Here is a 23,833-nt window from a genome sequence, read left to right as displayed (position 1 = left end):
AGCAAATCTGTTTAGTAGGAGACTGAGAATGGGGGTCTAGGTTTAGCTTCTACCCCCAAGGCAACCACTGATTTTATTAAGTCTTGATGGAAAAATATGAGCACAAGCACTGTTTTTCAAACATTCAACATCTTTACGTGGGATAATCATGAAAGCTTGAGAATACAAGAGAGTAATCTCTGCAAAATCCAAATGTCATTCACAAAATGTGAATCAGGGCTTGTCTACACAAAGAGTTAGTGCATGGCAAGCCACAGTGTGACTCTTCAGTGCACTAGCTTGCCACATACTAACTGACCATGTGGACTCTGCTGCTGCTGCGCACTAGAACTTCCACAGTGAGCTTAAAAGGGGAGTACATCAAAGCACACCATGGAACTTCTAGTGCACAACAACAGAGTCCATAATATGTTCTGACCCACTTCCATTTCAAGAACACTGTGAAATTGTTAGTGTGTGGCAGCAAGGTCACATGGCCAGCTAGTTTGCTGTAGATTCACATTCTGTCTTACTATGCACTAAAACTCGATACACAAGCACTAAGCCCAAATAAAGAAATCTCATCATAGTAGTTAGAGACAGGACCAGGACTCCTATGTTCCATTCTCAGCTCTGCCACTGATTCTCTATGACCCAGATTCAGTAGAGCATCTAAACACATCCTTAACTTTAAGCACGTTCTTAAGCCCATTCCAATTTCACAAGGCACCTAAGCATGTGTTTGTACACATTGCTAAGTTCAGGCCTGTATGACCGTAGTCATGGTGGGTATATCTACACTGCAGCTGTGAGCGTGCCTCCCAGCCCCAATAAATAGACTCGAACTAGTGGGGCTTGAGCCAATGTACTAAAAATAGTGAAATGGACATTGCTGCACCAATGGAGGCTCAGGCTAGCCACTCGAGTGCAAGCTCACCTGACCCCCTGGGTCCGAGCTTGGGTGGCTAGCCTGAGTCTCCGCCAGCGCAGCAACGTTCACACTGCTATTTTTAGCACACTAGTCTGCTAGTAGAAGATTGTCTGCCTGGGCTGGAAGGCGCGCTCCCAGCTACAGGGTAGATATACCTTTAAGGCTCAACCCTGCAAGGCACTTAAGCATGTACAAAGAATCATAGAATATCAGGGTTGGAAGGGACCTCAGGAGGCCATCTACTCCAACGCCCTGCTCAAAGCAGGACCAATCCCCAATTTTTGCCCCAGATCCCTAAATGGCCCCCTCAAGGACTGAACTCTCAACCCTGGGTTTAGCAGGCCAATGCTCAAACCACTGAGCTATCCCTCCCTACATACTCTCAATGAAATCAATAGGACTTTCAGGTACTTAAAGTAAAACACATACTTAAGTGTTTTGCTAGATTGGGTATAGAGTGCTCAGCACCTTGCAGGACTGAGCCTTTAGGCTCTCTTTGCCTCAGTCCTCAATCTGTAAAATGGGTATATAACTCCCTCACTTACTCATAGGCATACTGAACTACTTATTTGTGTGACCTAACTAACTTATATTTGTAAAGTACTTTGACATCATCAGATGAAAAGTGCTACAGAAGCATAAGGTATAATTATTATTCTAGTATCTGAAAAGAGGAGCAAGTAAATACATGGGAGCAGACTTCAAAGGTACAATGATATGCTTCAGTGCTCTAGTAAATGACAGAAAATCCTAGAGAGGATTTCAGAAGCAGAGCTGGTAAAAGCTGTTCTTCTCACGAAATCTTAGTGTTCAAGGTAGACGGATGAAAGAGGAGGATAACAAAATATAGGCAACAAGTACCACTCTCTATCGTTAAGACCTAAATTACTATTTAAAAAGTAGGTTTGCTAGTTCTGTTTTGTAACAAAGCTGTGTTTAAATCTGACATTTTGCTGCTCACTAAAAAGTGATTTGCTTTGAAAATGGTATCTCTAGTGGTCTCTCATCGTGTATAAATTCTGTTACATTATCTCCCCAAAGAGGATACTTCCATGAAACCTTTTTTTTTTTGCTCAGACTGTGAAAGTGTCCAGTATCACTTGACATACATGGGGAGAAAACATGAATCATCCCTGATAGCAGGACAAAGCCAACCATACATTGCTTTTGACAGAGAAGCTATTTATTGCTACAATTTTATAGATTGGAACCTCTGTGGTCTGGAAATCAGGCTGCGTAATCTCACTGGAACAGATTCTCTGGTCAAATTTCCAGTACTTCCTGCTTTGGGGTGGGTCAGAAATACTGCCAGTATATTCTCTCTCTTTTTGTATGACAGCATTTCTCTTTCTAGTCCTGACTGAAACAAGGGAGTACAAAGAGAAAGGGGGGTGTGTGTGTGTGGAGAAAAAAGACTTATATGAAACATTTTTTTTTTTTTTTTTGGAGGGGGAGCTCAGGTTTTTTTCTATCCACCACATTGCTCCACTCTCCAGTATTTTCATACAATTCCTTTCAGTAATGAATAATTGATTAAAATTCAAGGTCAGAGCCCAAATTCTAAAAGTGACACACAGTCTGAACCATTGACTCCAGTGGGACTCTGAACAGGAGTTAAGGATAGGAGTGTCAATTCTTGAGCAAGAACCAGACCTGTGTGAAATTTGCCTTCATCAGACACTGGCTGTGGCTGAACTCTTATCAACCTTTAACTTGAAGACTTGCCTTACGTTTATTTAATTTTCTTGCATTCAAGTTAAAATGCAGAGTCTTTTTTAAAAAAGTTGATATTTGCAGGAAAGTCCTTGATGGTAAAACTCAAAATACACTAAACACCAAACAACTCAAATTACCTGTAAAACTGCATGGTACGTTCTACTCATAAATCCCAGCCAGCACTGAGGAAGAAGGAGAGAGCGGTGCCATTCAGAAGGCTGGATGCTAACCTGCATGACATACCAAACAGGACTTAAGTTATATTAGAATTAATTTAACAAGAATGTGATTTATTATGCTCAAATAAATTTGTTAGTCTCTAAGGTGCCACAAGTACTCCTTTTCTTTTTGCGAATACAGACTAACACGGCTGCTACTCTAAAACATATCCATCACTAGTATTTTAAGAATAAAGACATATGATTTTTTTTGTACTGTACTTAACTGTCCGAAGAAAAATAAAACACTAAAGCTAAAGACAATCTATCTAACTGAAAGGGTATTTGAAAGTTTTTGAATAGAATGGTATTAAGTTTAATGGGTCAAACTCTGCTTTCAACCACATAACTGAAATGCCACTGAATTCAATTACAATGCTTTACAAGCATAAGACAATATCCTTATGCTCAGAAGAGTTTACAAATTAATGAGTTGATCCTACAAACAGCCAAGTACAATGCTCACTGCTATGATTAGTTTACAGCAGCACTTAGATACTACGCTGATGGATGCTATTTCAATATTCAAATGCTACTGAATTGATAAATTGATCCCAGTGAGGTCAGTGCATTATTCACAGTAGGAAGCACTACACTTAGTAGCGTTGGCAGGTTTGGGCCCTAAACTAAACACATAACAAACAGGGGATGCAACAGAAAAGAGTGTGATTTAGTTTGTCTTTATTTGCAGTTGTAGTTTGGCTTGACAGTTCCAAATTTGTTTTTTTCTTTAAATTCAAGTTCTATTTTAGAAGAGCTATGTTACACACAAGAACAAAAGTAAATGACAAAAACGGAGATTAGTTGTGTCAGGTTAATCAAAGTAGTGAGTTTTAAAGAGGGATGGAAGGTGGGGTTATTAGTCAAGATAGCTGCATTGGGGCAACAGAGTAGATTTGGACCCAATTTTTATGGACAAGCATTTTTTTAAACAAAGGAATGTATCTATGAAATATTCTAGCTTTAAACGCAGACTGTAAATTTCACAGCTGAAATCAAGACAAGATAAGTGGTCTTAACAACAACATCTTCATTTTCTACCCATTGGTAAATTGTTATCCGGCTGTTCATCTCCACAGAGCCTGCCTCTGTTAACCATTCATGCAGTTTAACAACAGTTTATTTACTAAAGCTGTTGTACTGCACCAGAAAGTAGCAAGCTACACTGTAATGGGACTGCTCAAGTGTTTAGAACTAAGCGTATGCCTAAGTGCTTTGATGGATCAGGGCCTAAATTTACAGAATCATGAGCTCCAACCATAGGTGAAATATAGCAAAGAAAAATTCTTGCCAAAGAAACTGAAATAATTTAATTACGTTGGGTTATCACTGAAAGCAACTAAATATCAAGACCCAAAATCCACAAGGACCTCAAAATCTGTAACAGAAAAAAAAACCTGACAAGGTTTTGCAATACACAAATACAAGGTTCTGGAGTTTGAGTAATAAAAAATCCCCTGACAAATGTATGCTTGCAGAAGATAAAGAAATGTTAACGTTAAAGAATCAGAGTGCCCTCCAGCCCACCCCTCAATAGATTAAATGGTAGAAAAGAGTAACACATACATACACAAACACGAAGAGAAATAAAAATGAAGGATTGTTAATTATAAGATTAAGAGCTTTGAAAGCTTTTTTTTTTTTTTTTTTTTTTTTAAGAGATTCTAATTATGGATAGTAAATGAGTATAGTTCAGGTAACATTTAGTCAAGACTTTGCCTGACCTGAGTGTGTTTTTGCCAATTCTTTTTGATACAGATTGCTGATTTGTTTAAATTTGTATTGTTGCTGGCAAGAGAAATAATGTATCATATTGGAAGTAGTAAGTAAGAAGTACTCAAACAAGTAATGATAATTAACCCTCCCACCTTTTTCTGGATGACACAGGATAACATGACCCAGAAACATCAAAACCAACGGGAAAAATGCAGAAGTTGCATAACTGAAGCTTGGACATGAGTAATGTAAGGGTTACATTTAAAAAAAAAAAAAAAAAAGTGATGATATGCTAAAAGCCAGCTGGATACAGATTAAATAATTTGTAATATGAAGATTTATAAGGATCCAAGTGAACATGGGCTCAAACTGGAGAAGCACTGCACCAGAAACTGAAGGATGGGACTGAAGGACCAGACAAGGAGATCAGGGGAGGCGATGACGGCCATCATGGAAGGACTTCTCAGTGCTCTTTAATGTGGTAACTTGGGCCCATTTACCTATTCTGTCTTGTCTGTCATTATTTGTCTGTCTTAAATTTATGTCCAAACACTAAGGAATAATAATTATGTCTGAAATTGTATAAATAAAGGCAAAAATTAATTAAGCCTAAATTGGGTTTACTTGTGACTCAGTTTCCCATCCTACATACCCAATCATCAAGACCCTTAGACTCCTTTGAATGACATTTTTAATAAAAATGAACGTTAAAGAAATTTTGGTTTGTTACAATTTACAGGTTTATAGAAATGAGTTTACTAAACAAGCAGATAAAATACTAAAAACTAAATATTTTTCTCTCTCTGTTTAGCACCTTAATTATAACAACATTTTATTAAAAGAAGATGGAGGCTCACAGTTTGATTCCCTCACTACCCCCTTTTCAACAGCAGTATTTTCAGGCCCACAACAAAAGCAAGCTCTGTAATTTAAATGACTGCTGTGCATTGTTATATCTCTCAATATTCCATGGTGGTCAGAAAAAATTAATTTTTGTTGTTGCTAGTGTCCAATTATGTCTACTGTCTGCCTTTACCAAAAACATAAAAAACTGTCATGACAGCCATTGGAGTCCACTGGAAACAAATTATTTAATATCAAAGGTTTCCAGGGTAATACATTTTTAATAAAGGAAAAAGAAACATGTCAGGTTGGGTGAGACGGGATATATTTCCATATCCACTTTTTAAGGTCTATACTTTTCACTTTTAAATTAAAAGAACATGCCAGATTCTCTGTTACACATACCAACACCACTCTCGTCATACCTAGTCTAAGGCCTACCTACAGTAAACAACGCTGTGAGGCTTAATCCCAGAAGGTTATTGCTACTCTTTCTGCTTACAGACTGTAGCCACTGCTCAACATGAAAAGCATTCCAAAGCTCTATGAACCCAAACACCTCCTTTCTACTATTAGCACATCCATTGGTCTTCTCCTTGCCTTTGGTATGGAAAGCATAACCGAGGTAAGTACCTGAGTTCAACATCATCACCACTTTTCTTCTCGCGTCCCTGAAGTTATCCTTGATTCTTTTGTATCTCCCTTGTCTTATGTCATTAGTTCCCTCATGGACTACAAAAAGGGGATGTTATTCTTCATTTTTATTTCTTTTTTAGATCATTAAAAACAATGCCCACACAAAAGCTGAGTGTCTTGCCAATAATCAGACTTACAGTAACCACTGGCAAAATTAATATTAAAACACAAATAAATTAACACCAACAGCCAGCAGTTTTAAATAACCAAATGGAGATAACAGAAGAGGAAAAACTCCAGAAAAGCCTCTGACCCCCAAAACATACCCTCATTCTTCCCCCAAACCCTATCAAAAAACAATGTCCTACCTCAGTATTAATAAAGATGCTGTTTGCCTGTATTGTCACATCTCTGATCTTGTCCCTTCCTAATCAGAGGATCACCAATCAGTCTAGTTTATCTTTTCTTCTCCAGTGGCTCTCTTTAAATAATTATTTATTTTGAGTTCTGGCTTAGCTGATGTCTGTCTTTAGTCTCTTTTCAATATGATCCCCTTCAAATTCTTCATACAGAAAGAGAGAACAGCTATTTCCTTCCATGTTAATATTTTCTTCCATCATCTTCCTCCACCTTGATCTCATTAGTGGTCTCAGTCTGCTGCATCTTTGTGATTTATCCTGTTCAACTTCCCTGGTTCCCCCTAATTTCAACAGCAGTCCTTCCACCTTGTCTTCTAGTGTAGAAATCAGCTTATTTAGGCCTGCTTGATCCTGTGCTGATCGAAGCAAAAGGGGAAATCCAAACTGACTTAAATGAGAGTAAGAGCAGGCCTTTATAAATTTCCATGTTTTCATGGAGGAGGAACAGGAATGCTGTTCGTAATGTGCTTTGATATGTTTGAATCAAAAGCACTACTGAAGCATACAGAATTAATCAGCAGAATATAGTGCCTTGCAACCGTAAATCATCTTTCTGCATCAGCATCATGTCATCAGAGTTTTCTGAATAAAGTTGCTTGAAGAGTATTCAGTGAAAAAAACCCACCATATACTGGATTTTTTGCAAAAAAATCCGTGAAGCTGTCTTTGCTTTGTGGCTATATTCTGTATTTAAAAATATTCAGTATACATTACTTTGAATAACTCTCAATCTCTGTTAAGAATCTGCAAGAGAGTCAGGGCTGATGTTCTTTACTCTTGCTCAGAAGTTGGACACTCAAGTCAAATGGCTTTGTTTCTGTTCCCTCGCTTGATGACCATAGCTTTTTATGAAGAGCCCCGGTGGATTTAATACACTCAACATTGGATGTACAATCCTGATGACCTCTGAAACATTGTGTATTTATAAGTACTAACAGGCCTGGATGATGTTGGATCAAACTAGAGCCCCAATACTAGCAAATTCTTTGTGAATATGTAATTTTTGTATTCGACCATGGAACAGGTCTTTTGGAACCCCTGCAAGAGATCATGGAGCTCTGCCACATCCTGCCCCAGTGGTGTTCTTAGGAGAAGGTCTGCCAAGCCAGGCAGCCTGATGTTTTGGAGGAGAATTCCAAGCTTAGATTCAGCAGGAGCTAAGGTAGACACTACCAGCAGGGAGATAGCTAACTACATGCAGCTCAGTCTATTTAGGCTTAACACCTTAAAATAAGGGTGTTTTTTCTGTCAGATGAGACACAAAGAGGTTGTGCAAGGAGCTCTGGGAAAATACAGGAGGAGCTACTCTCTATGGATTTGTACTTTTCTGGGTTTGTATTTTTTTAGTTAAATATTTGTAAAAGTGAGAGGCAAGAATGCAGCTACAGAATTCCGTAAAACTGGTGTCAATTTGGGTAAAACCAGAAGTCATAAAATAAAACCCAAGCCAGAGAGGGGCTTTGGATACATTTTCTCTCTCAGCATTTGCCTTCACCCTGCTATGGGCAATCCTTTGTCAACAGTGTTCGTTCATCCACTGCAAATACATAGGCAGCAGAGAGCACACGTGACATTTTATGAGAATAGCAAAATAAACCCTATTAATTTTGTACATTTCTTGGCATTATGCACTTAGGATATGCACTCAGACAAACACAAACACCTACAAGATCTCTATCAAGCGTTCTTACAATTACAATACCCACCTGCTGAAGAGAAGAAACAGATTAACAGAGCCAGAAGAGTACCCAGAAGTCACCTACAGGACAGGCCCAACAAGGAAAGTAACAGAATGCCACTAGCCGTCACCTTCAGCCCCCCAACTAAAACCTCTCTAGTGCATCAAAGATCTACAACCTATCCTGAAGGACGATCCCTCACTCTCACAGATCTTGGGAGACAGGCCAGTCCTTGCTTACAGACAGCCCCCCAACCTGAAGAAAATACTCACCAGCAACCACACACCACACAACAGAACCACTAATCCAGGAATCTATCCTTGCAACAAAGCCCATTGCCAACTCTGTCCACATATCTCTTCGAGGGACACCAACATAGGGCCTAATCACATCAGCCACACTATCAGAGGCTCGTTCACCTGCACATATACCAATGTGATATAGGCCATCATGTGCCAGCAATGCCCCTCTGCCATGTACATTGGCCAAACCAAACAGTCTCTACGCAAAAGAATAAATGGACACAAATCAGACGTCAAGAATTATAACGTTCAAAAACCAGTTGGAGAACACTTCAACCTCCCTAGACACTCAATTACAGACCTACAATTCGCAACTATTCAACAAAATAACTTCAAAAACAGACTCAAATGAGAAACAGCAGAACTGGAATTAATCTGCAAACTGGACACCATTAAATTAGGCTTGAATAAAGACCGGGAGTGGATGAGTCATTACACTAACTAAAAACTATTTCCCCATGATAATTTTCCCCCTATTGTTACTCACACCTTCTTGTCAACTGTTTGAAATGGGCCATCCTTATTATCACTACAAAAGTTTTTTTTCTCCTGCTGATAATAGCCCACTTTAATCAATTGGTCTCGTATCTATCTATCTATCTATCTTCCTACTGTATTTTCCACTGCATGCATCTGATGAAGTGGGCTTTAGCCCAGAAAAGCTTATGCTCAAATAAATTTGTTAGTCTCTAAGGTGCCACAAGTAATCCTCATTCCTTCTTAGGATAATACTGTTACAATGGCTAATTTGAGGCCTAAAACTGTGATCATGTCACTTTAAAGAAAATATTAGGGATCCTGTTTACCTCGATAGAAATTAAGCTTAGCAGAGATTTGGGAGTCAGGAATCATGGGTACCACAGGTTGTGTGTGTGACCTTGAGCAAGTCACCTAGGCCTTAGTTTAACAAAGAACATGACCCCATGCCTAGCTTTAAGCACATGCTTAAGTGTCCTTCCTGAATGTGGATACTTTCCTGAATCAGAGACTAACTGCTTTTCTGAATAAGAACATACATAAGAACGTTCTTAAATCCAACTGAACTCATGGGGACCTACATAAATATTTTAATGCTTTACTGAACTAAGGCCTTAACTGTTTTGTGGCCCAGTTTCTCCATCAGTAAAATAGGGACTCTATTATTCCTAGGTAGAACTCTCTCTCTTTTTCTTTCTACATATTATATTTGGAAATAAACATCCAAAGGTAAGGCTGCAACGCCATCCATAATGCAGATTACTGAATATTGCTGCAGAAATGGGTCCCATGCAGCTTAGTCCAACTGTAGGAACAGGGACTAAAAAGCACATAAATGGCACAATGTCTAGGCACAAAAGGGCACACGAGAACTAGTTTGGGCTATTGTTATGAATTTTCCCACCTTTATATATCCAAAATATAACTCCTAATGTTACAGGACATTAGGCTGCATACACCCTTTTAATTATGTGATTATACTAAAACAAAACCAGCACAAAAATGAGCACAGGGTGATCTTCCCTGTGTTTCACAAAGACACATTTCATCATGAAAAGAAAAGGAGTACTTGTGGCACCTTAGAGACTAACCAATTTATTTGAGCATGAGCTTTCGTGAGCTACAGCTCACTTCATCAGATGTTTACCGTGGAAACTGCAGCAGACTTTATATACACACAGAAATCATGAAACAATACCTCCTCCCACCCCACTGTCCTGCTGGTAATAGCTTATCTAAAGTGATCAACAGGTGGGCCATTTCCAGCACAAATCCAGGTTTTCTCACCCTCCACCCCCCACACAAATTCACTCTCCTGCTGGTGCTAGCCCATCCAAAGTGACAACTCTTTACATAATCAAGTCGGGCTATTTCCTGCATAGTACATAGTATTTCATCATGGTACAACTGAAGAGCTTACTTAGATTGTAAATTTTTTGGAGTAGGGACTGTTTGTCATTATGTGTCTGTGCATGGTGCCTAAAGCATCATCATCATTTAGTATCTGTATTGTGATGGTGCCTAGGGGTAGAGTCCGGTGTGGGACTTTTTAAAATCCCGCTCCCATCCACTCCCGCTATTATGGCAGTGAGTCCTGCAGGACCTGTAGGATCCTAGTCCTGCTGCAGGGCTCCACAGTAGTCCCGCACAGGGCTCGATCTAGGAGCCCCAGTCATGGACCAGGACCTCATTGTGCTAGGTGCTGTACAAACACAACCGAAAGGTGGTCCCTGCTTCAAAGAACTTACAATCTAAGTGGGGCCCCAATCCTCACTGCAACTTGTAGCAATATCACAATACAAATAATCATAATAATAGATAATAATGCTAAAGAATTTGGTTCTAATAGGCCTTCTTTGTTTTAAAGACACTCCAGCAATCAGGAATTAAGATGTCACTGTTCACTATACTTTTGTACCAAAAGAAGACTGCTTTAGATACCATTTATATGCAACAAACACAGTCCACTTCATCTCCATTAAGGAAATAAAAGAACAGTAGCTGGGTAAATGCTTAACAGCTTTAATGCATCTAACCCAAAGCATACATTTACAGAACCATCAAAACATATGGGCCATGATGTGAACATATGTGACTATTCCTACGGATTCATTTTCATAATAAAGACAAGTGAAGCCTAAAAGGGATTATTCCCTGTAAGCCCATCATAGATAATGACTCCAAACTGCTGAAACAGTAGCAGGTAATTATTGGCCAGTCTAGCCCAAGTGATAGCGATAAACTTTAAGAGATTTCTTGCACAATACAAGCCCAGATGCATGGTGAGGTGGGCCCTTTAAAAATAATAAAGTAGACACACATGATTTAAGTGACCTTTGACCAACGTGACTACAGTAACTCAAATGTTCTTTCAAAGGCACACTGCCAAGCTTCCTTTACCAAACAATAAAACAGTGCTCAAACACTTGCGGGGGGAGAGACAAGCTGCTCCTTCAAGTCACTAGCGACCAGTAAAGGGCAATACGATACTTCAAACACGCCACTGTTTATTGAAGGCATGTTCTGCTTCCCATGAGAAACCAGCTCAAATAATGTGCGGGAAAAAAATACCCCTGCATCTTAATCTATTCTTGTTGACAGATATTATACCTGCATCCAATGCCTTAGCTAGGATAGCATCTAGGAGACAAACAATAACAGCCTAGTCCCTTAAGATTTAATAGGAAATTACCATTGTGCTATTGTTATAGTGACATTTAAACTGCAGCTAAAAACAGTTGTTTTTTTTTTAAACTTGTTTTTGTTTTATAGATACTTGAGCACATGGAACGATTTACATAATATTCCTCCTCCTCGGATACACAGCCTATACCTTTTTCTCAGATATGCACACACACACACAGAGCAGAACCTCTTTAATCTATACATTGGATAAGTCTCACTACAAACTTGGTGGCCTCAAGCCCCACTTTTCATCACAAATTCGGAGCTTGGTTTTCAAAAAAACACACATGCAAAAATACAAATGTAATTACACAACTTATTTTCCACATACAATCACTGCAATCCCCCAAGTAAATATTCACAGTGGTGAGCCCAGAATAAGTCCCTAGAAAGTGACAAACCTGAGTGTGCCATTGTGGTCATTACACTGATAATCTCTAATCCTTAATCAATTAGATGACCACAGGGTGCTCTTTGGTTCATCTTTTCAATAAAGGATCAAATAAATTAGTATTTGCTGCCTCCAAATTAACCCTGATTTTAAGTCTTTTCAATAATGTTAGCTAAGGGCTGTGTCCTTGGAGGTTCTATAATGTGAGTAGCATGCTTAGACTCTAAGCACTTGCTTTAGTAAAATACTACAGTTATTTTGAATAAGAGAGTCACATGACATAGAGAAAACAGAGAAAGTTCCTGGTAGAGTCCTGCAGCTTCCCAAATATCCACTTTATATCTGCAGATACTAATTTTGTATCCATGCAGGGCTCTATGTATATACTGTATGCTCTCCAGGGAAGAGACTGTCTATTACTCTGGGTTTGTACAGTCCCTAACATAATGTTTCCCTGTTCTTGCTTGGCCCCTGGGCACTACCATAATACACACAAAATAATAATTATAGTATGCACATACACACAAATGATATGGCTTAGATTTTGAAAAGTGACAAATGGCACCTCACTTTCATTGTGTGCATGTATTATACATATTGGTCCCTAAGGTATGGTCCATCCTTTGCAGTGAACGAGGCAGAAAAAATAGTATCTGATAATCTAATTAAAGACTGTATCATAATGCATACGCACAAAGGGGCCTTAAGTTTGCACAGGCAAGGGAAGGTTACTCACCTTGTACAGTAACAGAGGATCTTCGAGATGTGTGTCCATGTGGATGCTCCACTTCACGTGTCGGTGCGTCCCAGCGCTGCTGATCACAGATTTATGTAGCACGGGTCTCACGGTGCTGTTGGTGCCGCATGTAGTGCACACAATCCGAGCCCTCCAGTTCCTTTTATACCGCAGAGTCCCTACTGAGACCTCTGAAGCAGAGGAGAGGAGGGCGGGTAGTGGAGCATCCGCGGGGACACACATCTCGAAGAACCTCGGTTACTGCACAAGGTGAGTAACTTTCCCTTCTTCGAGTGCTGTCCCTGTGGGTGCTCCAATTCAGGTGACTGTAGAGCAGTGCCTTTCAGAGAGATAGGGGGACTTCAGGTTCTTTTGAGTCATTGAAGTAAGCACTGAGAGGCCCACTGTGGTGTCAGCCCTGGAGACATGAGTGATTGCATAGTGCTCAGCAAACATGTGGATGAAGGCTCAAGGGACCACTTTACAAATCTCTAGTATTGCAACATTATTTAGGAATGCTATTGAAGTTGAAACTGATCAAGTAGAATGTGCTCTAATGTGTTCAGGTGGTTCTGTATTCCGGATACAATAGCACATCTGAATGCATGTGGAGATCCATTTAGACAATCTGAGTGGATATAGCATCTCCTTCCAAGCGCTCAGTAGTAGAGATGAAAAGTCTAGGGGATTTCCAGAAAGTCCTTTCAAGGTAAAACGCCAGCACATGCCTAACGTCCAATGTGTGCACGGTGGCCTCTGTTGGAGTCCCATGAGGTTTAGGGTAGAATGTAGGGAGATGGATTGGTTGGTTCATATACAAAGTTGAAGTTACTTTTTTTAGGAATTTAGGGTGTGGATGTAGTATGACCTTGTCTTTGAAGAATACTGTGTTTGGAGGATCAGCTATGTGCGCCCCAATCTCGCTCACCCAGCTGGCAGAAGTAATAGTGACCAGAAAAGCCACTTTCATAGATAAATGTAGCAAGGAGCAGGTGGCTAATGGTTCAAACGGTGGTCTGGTGAGGTATTTCAGAACCAGGTTGAGGTCCCATGCCGGGGTACAACCCCAAACTTCTGGGTAAACGTTAAGGAGACTCTTGAGGGACTGTTGTGCTGAGACAGCAGATCCAGATGATGAGCGAGAGCTCACAGAGCGCATATTGCCATGTGCATCGGGTAAGGGTACCATGCTTGTCTGGGCCATGTCAAGACTATGAGGATAACCTTGGCCCTGTCTGTTCGCATCTTGTGTATCACACGTGATATCAGCAGAATCAGTGGAAATGCACACGAGTTGCGCCTCCCATTTGATGAGGAAGGCGTCCCCCAGTGATCGTAGTCCCAGTCCCGCTCGCGTACAGAACGCTGCGCACGTGCGGTTCGTCGGGGATGCAAACAAGTCAATAATGGGAATGCCCCATTGAAGATTGATCTCAGAACCTTGCCATTCATGTACCATTTGTGGTCTTGGGAGAAGTACCTGCTGAGTGTGTCCGCCATCGCATTCTGATGGCTGGGTAGGTAGGATGCCGAGATGTTTATGTTGTGTTGTATGCACCAGTTCCATAGCTTCGGTGCATAGCGAGCGTGAACAAGCTCCTCCTTGGTGGCTGATGTAAAACATGCATTCAATATAGTCAGTCAGCATGCAAATGGACTTGTTCTTTATAGGAGGTAGGAAATGGCTGCAGGCATTGTGGACTGCATGTAGCGTTAGTAAGTTGATGTGTAACTGAGTCTCCACCGGAGACCATTTGCCTTGAATCGTGTGTTGATTCATATGTGTGCCCCAACCTATCAGTGAGGCACTTGTGGTGATCACAATCGATGGGGGTTCCTTTTGAAATGGGATGCCCATACAAACGTTTTGTGGTCTTGTCCACCATTGTAAAGAGTCCAGGACACTGGGTGATACTGTGAGTCATTTGTGTAGGCTGTATTTGCTGGGTATGTATACCATGCTTAACCAGCCTTGTAGGCACCGCATATGTAGTCTTGTGTATCATACCACGAACGTTGTAGCTGCCATGTGTCCTAGTAGTTGCAGGACAGTACAAGCCTATATTTGGGGGCTGGCTCATACCTTGGAGATAAGGTTTGTGAGAGTTGTGAATCCGGCTGGGGGCAGGGATGCCTTGGCTTCCATGGCATTGAGGTGTGCCCCCATCAAGTCCAGTTGTTCAACCGGGATTACAGTCGATTTCCATTCGTTTATTTGTAACCCTAGCTCCTGGAAGAGTGTAATAGTGGTCTGGACTGTGTCCATTGTTTCTTGTAGAGTTGGGCCTTTGAGAAGGCGATTGTCCAAGTAGGGGAAGTTCATAATTCCCTGTTGGAGTAGATGTGCCGCTACCACAGCTAGGCTTTTGGAGAAAACTCTTGGTGGAGTGGATAGGCCGAATTGTAGTACTCTGTACTGGAAGTGTTCCTGTCCTACCATGAAATGCAGAAATTTCCTGTGAGCAGGATGAATGGTGATATGGAAATAAGCATCTTGGAGGTGGAGGGCTGAAAACCTGTCCCCCTGTTGCAGTGCTGGGAGAATCGTGCCCAATGTGACGATTTTGAACTTTTGGGAGCGTACAAACCTGTTGAGCTTCCTTGGGTCCAGGATAGGTCTCCATCCCCCATTCTTCTTCTGGGTCAGGAAATAATGGGAGTAGAATCCCTTCCCTTTGAATTGTGATGGAACTCGTTCCACAGCCACTAGTTGTAGAAGATGATCGACTTCTTGTCGTAACAGGTGATCGTGAGAATGGCCCCTGAAGGAGGACAGAGAAGAGGGTAGGGTAGGTGGTCGGGAGGTAAAGGGGATGGTATATCCCGACCTACTTCTAAAACACATTAGTCCGATGTTATTGAGGCCCAGATGTGATAAAAAGGGTGAAGCTGATGACCAAAAATTGGAGATGGGTCAGGCATAGGTGCTGTCTTGTGAGGGAAGTCAAACCCTTGACCAACTTTTCAAAATTGTGGTTTTGGAGGAGCCAATTGGGAAGTGGGTGCCTGTGACTGGGGTGTTTGTTGACACTGTGAGCATTGCCGTTGACTGTTGTAAGGCTGATGTCGTTGCAGATTGCTAGATGATCCTCTGAGTCTCTGATACAGCTGGTACCTCCTTCTCTTCATAGGTGGGATATAAATCCCCAAAGTGTGGAGTGTGGCCCCAGAGTCCTTCATCGAATGAAACACCTCATAATTTTTTTTGAGAAAAGCTTTTCTCGATCAAAAGGTAGGTCTTCTACTTTTGTTTGGAGTTCCTTGGTATACCCGCGGCCTGTAGCCAGGATGCCCAGCACATTACTACCACTGTGGCCGTGGTTCTGGCTGCCATATCCATGGTGTCTAGTGACGCCTGTAGGACTGTTTTGGCTATCAGATGACCCTCATTGATGATGGCTTGAAATTGTGCCTGTTTCTCCTCTGGGAGCTCTGCTGCGAACAAGCTACATTTGCTGTAGTTATCATAGTCATATTTTGCTAACAATGCAGAATAATTGGCCACTCTGAATTGTAGGATGCCTGAAGAGTACACTTTACATCCAAACAGGTCTTGTGCTCTTTCTCTTGTGGTTTTGATTTAAGGAGTTGGGGGGCGAATGTGCAAAGAGAAAGTCTGCCCCTTTTGAGGGTACGTAGTACTTTCTATCCACTCTTTTGCACATTGGCAGTATTGAGGCTGGTGTCTGCCAAACAGTCTCTGCAGGATCCAAGATGGCATCGCTGATGGGAAGAGCGATTTTGGAGGTAGATGATGGTTGTAGTATTTGTATCAGGACGTGCTGTTTTGTCTGCACCTCCTCTAGCTGGATGTCCTGGCTGTGAGCGACCTGCTTAAACAGTCCTGAAATTGCTTGAAATTGTCCGCCGAAGCTGGTGGTGGGGGCATAATAGCCTCATCTGGAGAGGAAGGAGGATTGTGATCAGGAGACGTGGTTTCTTGGTCTGTGCCAGTTCCTGTGTCCTCTCCTACATCCTGAGCTTCTATGGGCTGCGGTGTGGGAGACATAGGGTTAGAGCAAAGTTTGCGTCTGTGCGCTGTGGAAGGCCTGGAATGTGGACTCCTGTAAGATGCCCAGGGTTCCTAATGTGCCCATGTCATGGAGAAGACCATGGGGGGTACATCCACTGTGATCCGCACCATGGTTGAGTCGTCTGGTGGTATCTTGGTCCCATATGGCTCCACGGTGTTCAGTGTGCTTTTGGTGAGGAGTGGTGTGGTGAGACGGTGTTTTGCTCCTACACCTCCTCCTCGTCTTTGCTGGAAGATTGTGCAATGTCATGAGAGCTGTTAGGATCTTCTCTGTAACCTGTTGGGCAGCCCTCGGTACCAAATATCGGGGAGTGCAGTGCCAACGATATCACCAAGTCTTTCTGGTGTAGCAGAGACTGTGTCGGTGCCGATGTCTGGGCCACCGGTGCTGCAGGGTCAGCTCTCACCAGTGCTGGCATTGGTGCCATCCGATGCTGTGAATGTTTAGTTGGTGCTGACTTGTTTTTGTCCACCCATGCCGACTGCGCTGTCAGGAGATGCTCGGTGCCGAGTCCCGTGCCAGTGAACTTGGTGCCATGGAGGAGGCACGTCTTTGTCTGTGCCTGGACTCAGTCTCCTTCACTCAGACCTCAGCGGTGCCACAGGTGCTAGAGCATCATAGGTGCTCACCTGAGCATATGTTGGCACCGGGGGTAGTGATCTGGTAGGAGATTGCCTTTGTTTCCTCAGTGCTCTCTGAGGAGAAAAGTCTTTTTTGGTCTTTCAGAGGGTCTGTCTCCTTTCCCATTTGGTGGAGTTCCCAGAGAGGCAGTCTGCTTGTCTGACTCTGGTTGGAGGGATTTTTCCATTAAAATCATTTTTAGCCGCAGATCCCTTTCCCGTCAGGCTCTGGCTTTCAAACTGCTGCAGTAGGGGCATTTTGGGGGGATATGCCCCTCACCCAGACAGCTTACATACGAGTGCCTGTCTGAAACAGGCATAGCTTTGAGGCAGGAGCCGCACCATTTGAAGCCTGGAGAACCAGGCATCTTAACGGGTAACCATCCCCTGAGAGGAAGTAGTTAATGAAATAAAACTTTTTTTTTTTCAAATAAACTAACACTAACGCTAACTATAACTTTTTATCTAACTAACACTGCCCCAGAGCTCAGTCTTCAGCCGAGGACAGTTGAGAAGGAACTGGAGGGCTTGGGTCGTGCGCATGTTACATGCAGCACTGCAAGGTGACCTGCGCAGTCACTCCTGTTGTAAATCTCCGATCAGCAGTGCTGGGACGCACCAACACCTGAAGTGGAACACCCACAGGAACAGCTCTCGAAGAACTACCTTAATTAGGCATTGCCTAACTTTTGAGTGCTTAATTTTTCAACCTTAATGTTTTTAAAGTACTTTTTTATGGATGATTTCATAAGGTTTTTTACTAAAACAAACTGAAAAAACCAAAATCTATCATGTGACATCACACTGACATCCACAGGGGTCATCAGCAGGTTTGGACCAGTTAGATCCACTGAGCAGATGTCTGACGCTTGAGCTAATGGAGTAACTCAGTGGTGACCAACCTTATTACACAGGAGGGCCACATAAACCTAAGCACAACCTTGTGTGGGCCACACACATTCTACTTATTTTAATAATATTTTAAAGTCACCACTATTGATTTATATTTTAAGTTCAGCTTGTTTTGTATGTATTTAGAGATGTTTCTATGTACGCTATTCTTTATTTACACAGTTGTGTAAACTAAAATGATGTAAACATGACGACAAAATGCTAAAGAATCGGCCATTAGTATACTGTGTTGAAGCAGGCCACGGGCCTTACGAAATGCTCTGGTGGGTCTTGTATTGCCCCTGGGCCACAGCTTGGTAATACTGTTCTGCTCCTGCAACTCAGGCTGGAGCATGCTCAGTGCACGTGGCTTTTTGGAGAATTTAGCTGCCAAACTAGCAGCTTTCTATGTGTGAACTGAGATTCTTCAGAGCCTTAAAACTTGGTCAATTTTTTATGGAATGTCCCTGACCAATTGGCAACACCCCCAGCCAAACTGCAAGCCCTGCCTCCAAACATGGAGGAGCTAGATCTGCTCAACAAACAGTTTAAGCATTCTTTAAAATATGAGCACATTTTTTTCCCCCAATCTCATTCTTTAGAAACAATTTTAGCTGAAACTTAAAAAAAAAAAAAAAAAAATCAGCCTGACACAAACACCTGGTATGGAAAATTTCAGCCAAAAGAGATGAAATTTGGTAAAGTTATAAACAACCGAAAACATGTTCTTGTAACAGAGAGTGTTGATCAGCCTTAACTATAGGTGGAGCTACCAACTTCACCTATAATTATAACTTCCAGTTATTTTTATGAGGGAGAATGGCTACTGCCAGTACAAGGGACAGAGGGAACAAGCATGGCAGTTCTGTCTTCTGAACCTTTATTTTGTGGTTGCATGAATAAAGAAATAGTTTTTGGCATTGTTCTGAAGGCACTTTTAAAATGTACACCTATCACTATATTGTTACCATTCCTAGAGGAGCTATTCTGGGCCCAGACTTAGATTTTTTACAAAAGATATTTTTATAATCATGTATGCTCTCCTGCTTGTCTAACACATGACAGAATAGATTTGTATAATTCTGACATTCTCATTTACGACCTGTGAAGAGAATCTTCACCCTAAGAAGCACATAATAAATCTCCCCAGGAATGCAAATTGATCATATTAACTCTTCTTTCTTTTATGAACTCAGAGAGACTCTAACACATGTCTGCTTGTGCTAGTAATGCTCAAACTGACATGAAAAATGGGAAACAAACGTTCATTTCCCAAGCTCCTGTCTAGCTACTTATTTGTTTTCCCAGTCTCTGCAGTTTCCAAAGATCAGTTTTCGTATCAACTGTAATGCCATAATTCTAAACTCCCTGTAAGATTTGATAACAAGCTCTTTCTTATTTTCTGTAATGATTAATTGGATGTTCATTTCTTGTACCTTTTCCAAAACCACACAAATTTAGATGTTACAGCTCCAGTTTACCAAAGTTCACTGCATAGGATCAGCCACATTAGCATAATATTCCAGGGAGTTGGAAACAATTAAAAGATATGCTGTGTTATTACTACTCTAACGAGGAGGCGGAGGTTACTCCCTATGGTGGAATCCCATAATTGTTGTTCAGACACACCAAAATACTAGAGCACTGTAGCCTGATTAGACACCACTATTGAGAGAAGGGGCAAAAGGAGAGTGTCAGTTTCAATTTACACCAACGATTTTCAGAGGGAGCATTTCAGCAAAGAGAGCATTTTATTAAATGTATTTACACGTTCTATTCATGTTAATTGTCCCTCACAGCAACTTTAGTTAATTATGGTGCATTAAAACATCACATAGCTTGTAACTAGTATTTCCTAATTAAAATAAGCAAATGTGACTCTGTGGGGAGCAGGGAGGAGAAAGCAGCACAACATTTCTGAAAAGGGAAGAAAAGCCGAGAATACTTACCTCATGAATGAGAGCTATTAACATCTGTTGGAAATTGCGCCCTCTGCTAGCCAGAAAACGACTGATAGGTTTGCCATCTTTGCCCATGTGGATTGGAAGGTCATAACATAACAACATGCCACCTTAAAAAAAACCCATATAAATGCATCAAGATAAAATACTGCTAAATAGGGCAAAAGAAAGAGTTTCATGCACAACAGCTGAATGCAAATTTTAAGAAAGATCATATTATGTTTTTAAAGTTACATTTTAAAATAAGAGTGATGCTGGCCAGCAGGGAAGAATATTCTGGAGTCACTTAATGATTCATACTTCCAATGCTGCTGGGTATTAGGACTCATCACTTACAGCAGGGGTCTCAAACATGCGGCCTGCTAAAATGCTGTCCTGAAAAAGTTTGGACTTAAGCATGTCCTGACATGCGGCCCGCTAAAATGCATGTACTAAAATCCTGTCCTGAAAAAGTTGGACTTAAGCACGTCCTGACAAGCTTTTCTGAATCAGGGCCAACACCACATTCAGAGAAAAACTACCATACATTTTGAAACATTAGTCCAGGGAGTGATGTGACCAATGGTAGGAGAAGCTCACCTGCAAGGCCAGGCTTCAGGCCTGGCTGCTTGTTCCTCTCATACATTTTCAGCATGAAGTTGGCAACCCCTGCTACGGTCTTTCCTTGATCCGAGCGCGTGGCCCCTCCTCTCAGTGCAGAATGATACACTCCGCGGGGCATGTTGGCCATCTCCTGTTTCACAAGTGACGCCACAAACTCTTCAAATGCTGGAGGAAGTGGGTAGAAGAAAAAAGTCAGGGGCTGAAGAGAGGCCAAAAAATCCCAACAAACCCAAAACCACAGCTTCAGGGCAGTTATGCTTAACAAAACTAGCAACTACACGTTCAGATGAAAGCTCCAAGGTCAGGGATTTAGAACGCCTGGCAAGTCTTCCTGACTCTATGTTCACCTCCACTCAAACTGCAGCTCAGGAAGCTCTGAATAAGTGATGTCAGATGCTCAAACTCAGAAGAAAAATAGCCTGAACTGTTCTCAGTGCTGTTGATCAATGTGGTCTTTGTTATGCCAATGACACAATGAAACTGAAAGAACGGACAGTCAGAAACTAAACTGACATTTACATTTGTCAATGTAAATAAAATGTTCCTCGTAAATGAGTTTTTTTCCTTATAGGCTTTTTCACCATAAAAAATAAACAACTGGTACTATAATTTCTCTAAACACAGTTGTAGGTACTGTTTATATGGTGGTATGCTCTCAAACTTGGGCTTTTTATGGTTTATCTGGGTTCAACAGTGTAAAGTAGTAATGCTATTGCTTGGTTGTGAAGTTAGATTACAGTAGCCCTTATGGTAGATGTGTGCAATGTTACTGCTTCCCAACATGAAGCCAACATTAGACCAGCACCTGGCAATGCTGATAGATTTAAGAGTCTGTTAGTGCTTTCATTATATGACCAAGTTTTAAAGATTTATAACAACTGTTTCACATTACTCTTGAAACTCTGGCGTATAAGTTCCCAAACCAGATGCAATGCTGGTTTCCTAGAAATTGGTGCACATATGGGTGGAAAGAGCATTTACCCACTCTTCTGAGATCCTGGCAATACCTGAGGTACCTTGGAACAAGTTAATGGAAAGACATCTTATCCTGGAACTTCCTTACTTTGGTCATTTTCAGTTAGTACCCATTATTTTAGCAGCATTTCCTTCTTTTTAATTTCTTATTTCATTAACAGTATAAACATGAGAAAAAGACTGCAAAATGTCATAAAAGAGAGCCCTGTTTTAGAGATAAATATGTACCTAGGCATCTGCAGCTGGGTGTCTGTCCATGGCTACACAGTCTAATCATTATTGCAATGTCTCCCCATAGATTTCTTTAAATTCCAAGCTTTTTAAAAAAAAACTGGTTATAACAACTTGTTGCTTTCAAAATGCCTATCAATGAGTTCACTATTTCTAATCACAATGGCAAATAAATGCACCTAATGATCCAGAATGCCAGGCATAAACCAAACAGGGAAACCTAGCTGAACTTCATGAAAGACCACCTGATTCTGAAGCAAATGATAATGCATCATACTTTAAGGGCTGGTACAAATCTGAAGAAAAACAGGCAACCACCACTGAAGGTATTATGAACCAAAATACTGACCTATCTTCTGTATATCCATCTACCACTGAATAAGAAAAAAAGGGATTCAACTGCTGTCCTTTAAAATGCACATATATCACATTGTGTCGTATGGGATGAACTTTTTTTTCTTTTTTAAAGGTACTCATTTCTAGACTGCATATGACACCCACCAAATAACAATCAAGGATTAAATGGGTTTACTGAAAATATGGATGCTTTGTGTGTGCAACTGTATTCTCTCTCTACTCCCATTGCTGGCTCTGTTTCTGTCCTCACAGAAACAGAGCCAGCAATGGGAGTAGAGAGAGAATACAGCTTAGCAGCTGAAATTGACAGTGTTGCTGGGCCCCTAAGGAGCTCAGAGAAGTTTTCCCAATTTCTGTTTCCTTTGGCTCACACAAACGTAGATGCTAAGAGAGTAAACGGGAAGTGTGGTGTGCTTCTGTTTCAGAAACTCTATGGGTTTATTAGTATTTTTCCTTTCAGCTGTGTAGCTGAGGTAACCCACGTGGATTTATTTGTGAGCAAAGACAGTTTTGCCCTCCAGAGCAGAGGAAGGCTTATGGAAAGATAATCCCACATTCAGCACGAACTCCACAAGAGAAACTGCCTTTTGATTGGAACTCTGGATTTTAGCTCCAGTTACCATAGGAATAAGAATTCATCTCTTCCAGAAGTAGCATATGGAGGCTAGGAAAGAATTTTCCCCACGAATAAGGGGAGCGGGGAGAGGAAGGTGAGAAGAGAAAGCTCTGAGTTAAGGGAATCATCCAGAGAAGCCCAAGGAGACTAGAGGTCTCAGCCAGAGCTCATAAAAATCATCCTCTGGAAGCTCCAGTCAACATGATACCCATTAGCAAGGACATCAGGGAAAATAGGGACTGTTGGTCTAAACCTTCCCATGGGTTGCATCTTAGCCAGCAGCAAGGAAACTGTGAATGATCTTGGTAACATCTAACAGCTGTTCAATTAGACCAGTTCCACAGCCTCACCCATACACAAGATTCAGTGGTCTCTGAAAGATTATCATTGCTTTGAGAGCCCAATATCTTACTCCATTACAAGAGTTGTTCATCCACGTCAATAACCCTGACTATTCTACAAATAGCCCTTTTCTACAAATTCTTACTTTCAGTTTTCCTAGCTTCCTGTTAAGCTAAACAATGTCACTCAGGGTGCACTTGCCCAGCTTTGTGTCTCTGACAGCAGACACTACTCTCCTTTGTTTAAATGGCTTACTTGGGGTTTCCCTGTGAAGTTTCCTAAGTGGACGAATGCCTTACATTCAGAGTGTGAAAAGTGCTTCCCCACATGGAAGCAGCATATATCCTCCACTCTGATACCTCCTGGAGAGTCCACACAGGTCCCAAGTCAACCCTGGTGAAAGGACCTGAGGACCAGACGATGGTATCCTTCCCCAGATGCATGTAGGAGAAGTTCCCATGAAAGAAATATTACA

General features: G+C 41.4%; 1 protein-coding gene across 6 annotated transcripts in view; it reads right to left on the bottom strand.

The window, feature by feature from the left end:
- Positions 1–23,833, bottom strand: part of FOCAD (focadhesin) — a 200,222-nt gene that overhangs the window by 54,553 nt on the left and 121,836 nt on the right. For all 6 annotated transcript variants that reach the window (XM_073345495.2, XM_073345491.2, XM_073345494.2 and 3 more), the window contains 3 exons: positions 20,814–21,002; positions 20,223–20,344; positions 2,764–2,856 (listed from right to left, as the gene is read on the bottom strand). In XM_073345495.2, coding sequence (XP_073201596.1) covers positions 2,764–2,856; positions 20,223–20,344; positions 20,814–21,002 — 404 coding nt within the window. The remainder of the gene's footprint in view (positions 1–2,763; positions 2,857–20,222; positions 20,345–20,813; positions 21,003–23,833) is intronic.

This window comes from Lepidochelys kempii, chromosome 5 (assembly GCF_965140285.1).
Source record: "Lepidochelys kempii isolate rLepKem1 chromosome 5, rLepKem1.hap1, whole genome shotgun sequence".
In the NCBI taxonomy this organism is placed as follows: domain Eukaryota; kingdom Metazoa; phylum Chordata; order Testudines; family Cheloniidae; genus Lepidochelys; species Lepidochelys kempii.
Note: the sequence above shows the minus strand (reverse complement) of the source record. Positions and strands in the feature narration are given on the sequence as shown.